A 10,170-nucleotide genomic window follows, 5' to 3' on the forward strand; every position below is an offset into this window, starting at 1 on the left:
CATCTAAAATGATAAACATTCTAGCAACCTTTTATTCGATCAAGATCAGAATCCAGCGTTGTCCCGTTTAGGCGAGAGTCAAGGCTATTCTATCTTATGAACTTCTACCATTGTTTCATACTTTTGTAAGTCTTATATTGTCGCCACCATTAGGGTGATCAATACAAATATAAAACACTTACAAATAATACTTATCGTTCGAGATTCTACGACGCTAATTTGCTAATGAACGTTCCTCCATTATGGAGGATTACTCACTAAAACAATAGCTATGTAAAACCAACAATGGAAATCGAATGTCCTAATAATAATAAAGCTCATTATTTAAAGTGTATTTTCTTCTAATATTTATTTTAATCAATTTATTTTAAATATATATTTATTTAATTAAAATTTCTAATTTAGAATGAAAAATTCTAAATATAAATTTTAATTTAATATTTATAAAATTATACTTAGATGGATATGAAAATAACATGAATTATTTCCATCTTAGTAATAATTTCCAATAAATATTTAGAAAATTATTCAATTTAAGTTGTTTCAAAATTAATTTAAATTAATTTACAACTCAAATTTAATTTTTTATAAATATGTATTGCATTTCAAAAAAAAAAAATTGAAGTATATAAGAATAATATTTTTTTTTTCGAAAAATGCTTTAAAATAAAATAAAAATATATCTTGGAAAAATTATCTTAATTTTATTTTGGCCCAAAATTAATTAATAAAATTAATTTACAACAAAAATATAATTTTCCTATTTAATTAAATATTTAAGAAAATTTCCAAATATTTAAGTATCATGATGAAAACTTAAATATTAATTTTCTATTTAATTAAATATACTAGAAAAATACTTCAAGCAAAAACAGATAATATCTATCTAGACTTTCATTGACTAATTAATTCATTTTCTAATTATAATATATTTTAGTTCATTTATTTGGCAATTGGTCAAGAATTCAAGAATAAATATGAGGTAAAGTTTACGTTGAGAGACATTGCGATGAAGGCTTGCTTTGAGATGAAAATTGCAAAATCTACCAAGTCATTATATGTGACAAAATGCATTGACAAGTCATGCAAATAGACAGTGCGTGTAGCAAAAGTTAGCAACTCAGAGCGTTTCTCAATACGAACTTATTGTAACACTCACACTTGCTCCCTTATCAGCCAAAAGAGAAAGCATTGTCAAGCAAGTGCAAAAGTAATTGCTAATGTCGTGAGGTCAAGTTTTGACAGTCAGAAAGAGACACCAAAACCTAAAGCAATAATGACAATTATGCAAAACAATCACATGCCAATAACATATTGGAGAGCTTGGAAAGGGAAAAAGATTGCAAACAACCTTCTTAGAGGTTCACCTAAATTAAGTTTTCCAAATCTTCCAGCTTACTTGTACATGGGTCGAAAGATGAACCCAGGCACGATCACACATTTGGAGGTGGATGAAGAATCTAAATTCAAATATGTTTTTATAGCATATGCGACATGCATTAAAGGATTTCGTTGTATGAGAAAGATTATTGTGGTGGATGGAACTTGGTTAAAGAGTAGGTACAAAGGAGTAATACTCATTGCAATGGCACAAGATGGTAATTTTCATCAATATCCTATTGCTTGGGGTGTGGTTGATTCAGAGAATGATGCTTCGTGGTCATGGTTTCTCACAAAGTTACATCACCTTATACCGGATGAGAGTGAATGGGTCTTAATTTCAGATAGGCATCAAAGCATCATCAATTGGTTGTCAAATATTTATAAGAAATCACAACATGGGCACTGTAGGTGGCATTTATCTCAAAATATTAAAGCAAATGTTAGAGTTAAAGGTGTCATAAAATTATTCGATGAAACTGCTAATGCCCATAAAGTTTCTGAGTTCAACCAACTTTATGATGAATTGAAGAATAGATATCCTAGAGTTGTGAATTATCTTGAAGAGTCAAATGTACCACTTAGCAAATGGGCAAGATCTCACTTTACAGGTTGTCGCTATAATATTATGACTACGAACGGTGCTGAATTTATTAATGCAGTAATGAAACAACCAAGAGAGTATTCTATAATTGCATTGTTGGAGGCTATGCAAGCAAAAGTCTCTAAATGGTTCAACAACCGTCGTAAAGTTGTGGCTGTTGGGTTTTGTGCCTTAAATAAAACCCATTACAATCTGATTAGTTATCAATTTAAGAGATTTGAAGTGGTTTATGTTAACATGTATTCTTCATGTTTATGGTTTAATATATATATTTAATATATGCACAAAATCAGTTAAGTCCAGAACATATATTTATTCACAATTACAGTATTGTCAACACAGTGGAATGTGATTGTGATTATACGATTCAAAAGACTAAGTCCCTGTTTCATCAATGTTTTGGATTTACACTGATGTGATAATCAACGATGAAGTATACTTACACTTGGAGTAAGTGTTATGTTCTTTCCAGGACATTGGTAAAGTATACTAGTTTCGAATGTATGGAGTATACATTGGACTGGACCGATATTGAACTTAGTCAAGATATTATAAACTTACCGTGGTATCTTTCCAAGTCAATATCACTAGTTGATCTTAGATTAAGACAATCTAAATCCTGATATGCTTAGGCTCAATCTCAGAAGTGTTATTCATGTTCTTTGATTTATTAGTTAAGCCTAATTTTGGGTCAGGGTGATACGTATATTTTGGGAACATGATACTATGACTGAGTGGGAGCGCTAAACATAAATATGGAATCTATAGCTTCTATTGGTGTACAGAAGTCAAGTGATGATTCCCTTCGAGCTTAGCTAAATAGAAGTAAATGGATGAGCTCTTGTTTCAGTGACTATATCTTAGATCACTAAAACATCATTTACAGGTAACTAAGTGTTTTAAGGGGCCAAATACATTGAGGGGTGAAAAACGGTAAATTTATCCCATCTCGATGTAAATCATCTATATAGAGGATCTTTGATCACATTAAGATTATAACGATGGTTAAATGAGATAGCATATCTATATCGTGGAACATATAGAATGCTCTATATAAGTCTGAGAGTGCAATTCCAAGTTCTAAGAGTGGATTCAACAAGGAATTAATAAGTTAGGGAATTTACTTGGTAAATTCGGTTCGACTTATTGGAAGCTCAGTAATATAGATCCATGGTCCCCATTCTAGTTGAGACCATACTGCTTGTAAGACTCAATAACTGATTTATGATTAATCAATTATAATTCTAAAGTTAGACTATGTCTGATTTGTGAATTTTCACTAAGCAGGGATGAAATTGTAAAGAAAAGAGATTCTAGGTTTATTTATTAATTAAGAGACTTTATATGTCTAATTATAAATATGTTAAATGACAATATTATTTAATAATCTATTTTAGTTATTAAATAATTAGTTTTCGCATTTAAATGGTTAGAATTGGAAAATTGGCATTTTTGAGAAAATAGAAATAAAAATTGTGAAAATTGCAAAATCCAAGTGAGGCCCATTAACACCCTAGGGCGGCCACTTGTGCATGCATTTTCCAATTATTATTTTCATTATTTTGATGCCAATTAATTACTAATCTAAACCTAGCAGTTGTCTATAAATAGAAAGTGATGGCTCACACCAAATAAGGTAGTTAAGCAATTATTCAGTAATTCAGGAAACTGCTCTCTTTCACAAAATTGAGCCTTTCCCTTTTCTTTATATAGCCGACCCTCCTCTTCTTTTAAAAAAAAAGATATACAATTTCGAAATACCTAGTGAAAGAGTAATGCCCACACACAGCGTACAGTACCTCAATCATAGTTTGGAAGATTGTGAAGGATCCAAATCCAAGAGAAGGACATTCGGACTCAGATCTTGATTATACTCTGCAACAGAAAGGATACAAGGGTTAGAGATCTGAGTGGAAGGAGACATATTATTCTGCTGCACCCAATGTAAGGTTTGTTTACTTATAATCATTTTAGAAGTTCATATTTAGGATGTTAATCAACATACTTGTGAGTAAATCTAAGATCCTGGTAAAATAATTCCAACAGTGGCATCTATCAATACATCATGTACACCTTTAACTTTAATGGCAGATAATATCATTCGGAAAAGATTCAAGAAAGCATTGGAAATGAATGTCAAGCAGCTTAATCGATTTGAGTACGAAATTATTGGTAAAGGCAACGATGCCATAGTTGATTTGGGTCAAAGCAATGCTCTTGTCGTGTTTTTGACATTGATTAACTTCCTTGCGTGCATGCATTAGCAACATATGAACAAACTAGAATAGAAATATATGATTTGTGCTCCAATTATTATAAGTTGGAAACTTGGGCGTTGGCTTATGTTGATACAATTTATCTAGTGCCTCAATTAAAAGATTGGGATATCGATGAAGTTGAATTACTTCCGAAGGTTTTTCCTCCAAATGTCCCAATCAAGTGTGGTAGAAGAAAACGAATAAAATCCCATCTATTGGAAATGGCAAAAAATGGATTAAAAGGTGTGGGTTATGTGGAAAGTCTGGTCACTCCAAGAAGACATGCTCCCTAAGAGCCACGACTTCTAAATTCTAATTTTTTTGTATGGATATGCTTATTTCAAACTACTATGGTTAATTAATTTATATCAATGTATTTGAATATTTTAGTATTTTTGTGTCTTTACTTTAGTTAGAACTTGATTAGTTTGAGTTAACTTGACCATATGTTGTTGAGATTTTTATATATTTATCAGACTTTGAACATAGGGCTCTACTGACAATAGTTGAGCTCGATAATGTATGGTTGAGATTTATAATTATAAAATATATTTTCAAGAAATGGCTCAACTGACGTTAGTTGAGCTCGACTATAAGTGGTTGATATTAATATAGATTAAAAGTATAGGGCTCGACTGAAATACGTGGAGGTCGACTATATATGGTTGAGATTTATAATTATTAATCAAAATTTCAAGAAATGGCTCAACTGAGAGCAGTTGAGCTCTGCTATATGTGGTTGAGATTAGTAAAAATTGTTATTATATGACTCGACTGTAATTAGTAGAGCTCGACCATCATAGTTGGGATTCATAATTATTAATCAAATTAATTTCCATACTGATTAAATTTTGTAAATGTTATAAGTGACAATAGATATTATACCATTTTGTAAATAGATTAAAATTATTAAGATTATTATGAAATGTAAAGAATGTAGCAATAGATTTTATAACATTTATAAAATATATAGTTTTGTCTAAAGTAAATATGAAATGTTACAATAATATTCTAGAAATACAATTTTTTTTCTTAAACAGATTAAATCATCGAGATTATTATTAATTTTATTTATTAGTAGAGAATATGGAAATAGAAATTATAACATTTACAAAATATATAGTTTTGTCTAAAGTAAATAAATATGAAATGTCACAATAATATTCTGGAAACACAATTTTTTTTCTTAAATAGATTAAATTATCGAGATTATTATTAATTTTATTTATTAGTAGAGAATGTGGCAATAGAAATTATAACAATTACAAAATATATAGTTTTGTCTAAAGTAAATATGAAATATCACAATAATATTTTAGAAACACAATTTTTTTCTTAAATAAATTAAATCATCGAGATTATTATTAATTTTATTTATTAGTAGAGAATTTAGCAATATAAATTATAACATTTATAAAATATATAGTTTTGTCTAAAGTAAATATGAAAGATCAACCATACTTAATCATATAGCTCGACTATAATGTGTAGAGCTCGACCATTATAAATTATATAGCTCAATTGTATGAGTGGAGCTCGACTGTATATGGTCGAGATTTCTAAAGAGTTCAATTGTCATTAGTAAAGTCCAACTTTTAATGGTCGAGATTTGTAAACACTAAAATATTAGTAAATTGTTCAGTTATCATTAGCCCAACTGTATATGGTTGAGATTTGTAAATACTAAACGAAATTCAAGTTACCGTTCATCTGATAAGTAGAGCTGAACTGTATAGGTCGAGATTTGTAAACATTGAACAAAAGATTAGTAAATAACTAAACATAAATTATTAAGGGTCCCATTATTGACAAAAAATATCTAATGCCATCTTCCTTCTGCAGAATGCCATTCTATCATCTGATATGCTTTCAAAGCTAAGATCAACCATGTCAAACTCAATGAACTTAATTGCATACACTGCACGATCTCCCTTCTAATAAATTTTTTTTTGAAATCAATAATACATATATGTTGCAATAAAATCGACTAAGAAAGCATGTATGAATATGCTTATAAATATACTTACGTTGAATTTTGTGGAACATCAAGTAATCGTTTATATGTCTATGGATTGTGAAGGCATATTGCTATCTCCTGAAATTGTAAAGATTCACGAAGTTGGAATCATCGTCTGAAGTGGCAACACCAAATCATCTAATTCTTTTGATGTGGTCACTCCAATACTACAACCATATACAATCAACCCTAGTGTTTGTATGTGTAACATACAAACATGTACAACCTCCAGGTCGCGCCGCCATGACATGTACAACCTCATCCCAGCTCAGTGCTCACTCTTGTTCAGCTTTCGCCTTTCCTTTAAAATTGTAACGCCCTAATGCTAAGGCACGCTACAGTGATTTTTCAATTATAGTGCTATCTTTGCTAATCAAAGAACTTTCTCAAAAATCGCGTTAAATTAAAACTTTTATATTAAATATTAAACTTTATAACTTTACATAATCATTTACAAGTACCGGGATCCCGTTTCTAATATATAAAATACAATACTCAGATGTCCCGAGACCGAACACTCCAGGTCGCACCGCCATGACATGTACAACCTCATCCCAGCTCAGTGCTCACTCTTGATCAGCTTTTGCCTTTTCTTTACCTACACATAGAAGCAGAACTGTGAGTCGACAAACTCAGTAAGAAAAGCATATAACATATTATATAATACTGACTTGTATCTAGGCGCCCATACACCTATTTACAAGGCTTAAAAGATGAGAAAGAATGTTCCATACTAGGGTACAACCACTATACTGTTGGGTTTTATGCCCTAAATAAAACTCATTTCAATATAATCAGATTTACTTATTAATATAGATCAGAAATAACATTTAATGTTGCATGGTTCACATAATTTATTTCATGATTATATGTACATAATGTATAGATTCATCTGAAACCCTTTTCACATACTTGATCCTGTTTATTGTGCCGTCAACACATTGGAAAGTAAACATGACTATGTGAATAAAGTTTCCTAGATTTATCAGACACAGGGTTTTACTGATATGATAATCTACAACAAGAGTTTACTTGTATTTGGAGAAATACTATGTTCTTTCCAGAACATTGGTTAAAGTAAAGCTCAGGTTGGATGCATGGAGTATGCATCGGAAGGGACCGATATTGAACTTTGACTTAGATTTAATTAAACTTACCGTAGAATCTATTCAAGTCAATATCGCCAAGTTGATCCTAGATCAAATGATCTTAATCCTGTTATGATTAGGCTCAATCTTGAAAGGCTATTCGTGTTCTTTGATTTGTTAGTTAAGCCTACTTTTAGGTCACGATGATACGTACATTTTGGGAACACGGTAGTGCAATTGAGTGGGAGCGCTAGCATAAACATGGAATCTATAGCTTCTATCTGGCGAATAGTAAGCAAAGGATGATCTCCTTCGAGCTTGACCAAACGAAAATAAATGGTGGAGATCTCATTTCACATAAGCTGAAATATCATTTATACGGGGTAAAGTGTTTTAAGGAATAAATACATTGTAGGGTGTAACGGTAATTTAATCCCTTTTACAGTGTAGATCATTCATATAGAGGATCATTGATCACATTAGGATTATAACAATGGATAACTAATGATGTGTCTATATGGTGGAACATATAGAGCATTCTATATACTGAGAGTGCAATTCTAAGTTCTATGCGTGGATTCAACGAAGAATTAATAAGTTAGTGAATTTTAGTGCTAAATTCTTGATCTACTTATTGGAAGCTCGGTTATATAGACCCATGGTCCCCCCACTAGTTGAGATAATATTGCTTGTAAGACTCATGTAATTGGTTTTGATTAATCAATTATAATTCACAAATTAGACTATGTCTATTTGTGAATTTTTCACTAAGTAAGGGCGAAATTGTAAAGAAAGAGTTTATAGGGGCATATTTGTTAATTATGATACTTTGTATGGTTCAATTAATAAATATGATAAATGACAATATTATTTAATAATTATTTATAGTTATTAAATAGTTAGAATTGGCATTTAAATGGTTGAATTAGAAAATTGGCGTTTTTGAGAAAATCAGATGCAGAAAAGATAAAACTGCAAAATTGCAAAAAGTGAGGCCCAAATCCACTAAGCCTGGCCCAGCCACTTTTGTAGGAAATTTAATCTGATATTTTCATTATTTTAATGCCAAATAATTCAAACCTAACCCTAGTGGAATGCTATAAATAGATAGTGAAGGCTTCAGGAAAATTACACTTAAATTTTCTATTTTTCCTTCAGAGAAAAACCTGAGCCTTTCTCTCTCCCTATCTTTAGCTGCCACTTCTTCTTTCTCTTCCCTCTTGAATTTCGAAATTCTTAGTGTATGAGTAGTGCCCACACACAGCAAGTGATACCTCAATCATAGTGAGGAAGATCGTGAAGAAAGATCATCAGCAAAGGAGTTTCAGCATCAAAGATTCAGAGAAAGAGATCCAGGTTCAGATATTGATAATGCTCTGCTACAGAAAGGAATCAAGGGCTAGATATCTGAACGGAAGGAGTCATATTATTCCGCTGCACCCAATGTAAGGTTTCTTAAACTTTATATGTGTTTAATTTATCGTTTTAGAAAGTTCTTATTTAGGATGTTAATAAACATACTTGTGAGTAGATCTAAGATCCTGGTAAAATAATTTCCAACATATACCACATACACTTCGTACCTCAGTGTACGAGTGTTGGTAAGGTTTGATTCATACCCTGAGTACCACTGAGTGATATACCACACACACCCTGTACTTTCCTGTACTTGTGCTGGTATCACTGTAATGTACTCCTTAACAATATACACTATACCAATGCACATTGTACCATAACCGTACAAGTATTGGTAGCGTAACAAACATATAAGCATGCATATACACTTAACATATATATTCGCATATTCATATTACACATTATACAAAATTCTTACCTTCTTTCCAGATTCAAGTGAGTTGGCCGACCTGAACGAAAAGTCTCGTGCTGAATGGATGCCCTAATCACATATTAAAACTGGGTAAATCACATGTCCAAAACCCGAATCTACAACTCAAGGCTCTGTTATATTCACTAGGATTACATTAACCTAGGAAACAGGGAAACACCCAACTAAGGCACTAAAATGGGCAAGAATTGAGAAAATGGGTTATTCGGGGAACCTGCCAAAACTGATTAACTGGTTTTACATGTACTGGCAAACCAGTTAACTGATTTGTACCAGTTTCCCCAAAAAAACCAAAACTTGCTCAAAACTCAACCAAATACTACCAAACCTTCTAGAGTACCTAAACAGAGCATACACAACATATTCCAACTAATACAACTCAGAAAAACTCACTGAATCAAAACATGCCATTAAAGACCTAAGTTTGAGTTTCAAAGCTCAAAGTTGAACAATTCCAACACAATACACTAAAACCAACTACCAAAACTTATAATCAACTCAAAATGGACATAAAAACTGAACCATAACCTAATCAAACCCCAACAACCTCTATTCTCTAAAATCGCTAGTTGAAACCAGTTCAAATCTTGAGAAAAATATAACCAAAGAGTGTCTAGGGCTTACCTTGATCAAAACCTCCTCCAATCCTTACTAAAAACACAAAAATCAGCAACAAATCCCCTCCTTCTTGGATTGGAAGGACTGCTTGAAGTCTATCCTACCCTCCGTGATGCTTCCTCATTGATTTTTTCAAGGAAGTCTAACATTGAATTTTTATACAACTTTAGCCTTCCTTCCCGGAAGCCGACGCTTGTTACATAAAAATTCAACATGACTCTCGCATGCACGTTGTTTTTTGTGCAAGAAAGATCACTAGGGGTACGATATGTCTCCTTCCCGGATTTGAAGGACTGCTTGAAGTCTATCCTACCCTCTGTGATGCTTTCCCATTGATCTTTTCAAGCGAAGTCTAAGCT

General features: G+C 31.8%; 1 protein-coding gene across 1 annotated transcript; it reads left to right on the forward strand.

The window, feature by feature from the left end:
* The first annotated feature begins 1,276 nt into the window (after positions 1-1,276).
* LOC133031416 (uncharacterized) lies at positions 1,277-4,535 on the forward strand. The gene is made up of 3 exons (XM_061104906.1): positions 1,277-2,150; positions 4,076-4,156; positions 4,249-4,535. The coding sequence occupies exons 1-3, from the start codon at positions 1,277-1,279 to the stop codon at positions 4,533-4,535; spliced, it is 1,242 nt and encodes a 413-aa protein (XP_060960889.1).
* Positions 4,536-10,170: the final 5,635 nt, after the last annotated feature.

This window comes from Cannabis sativa, chromosome 9 (assembly GCF_029168945.1).
Source record: "Cannabis sativa cultivar Pink pepper isolate KNU-18-1 chromosome 9, ASM2916894v1, whole genome shotgun sequence".
Classification (NCBI taxonomy): Eukaryota; Viridiplantae; Streptophyta; class Magnoliopsida; order Rosales; family Cannabaceae; genus Cannabis; species Cannabis sativa.

What these genes read in the sequence shown, in the direction of transcription:
- LOC133031416 (XM_061104906.1), top strand. Translation starts at nt 1,277, where the DNA reads ATGACAATTATGCAAAACAATCACATGCCAATAACATATTGGAGAGCT. An exon ending in AGTTGTGGCTGTTGGGTTTT is followed by an intron (nt 2,151 to 4,075) that starts GTGCCTTAAATA and finishes CTTTAATGGCAG; the next exon opens with ATAATATCATTCGGAAAAGA. An exon ending in ATTTGAGTACGAAATTATTG is followed by an intron (nt 4,157 to 4,248) that starts GTAAAGGCAACG and finishes TGCATGCATTAG; the next exon opens with CAACATATGAACAAACTAGA.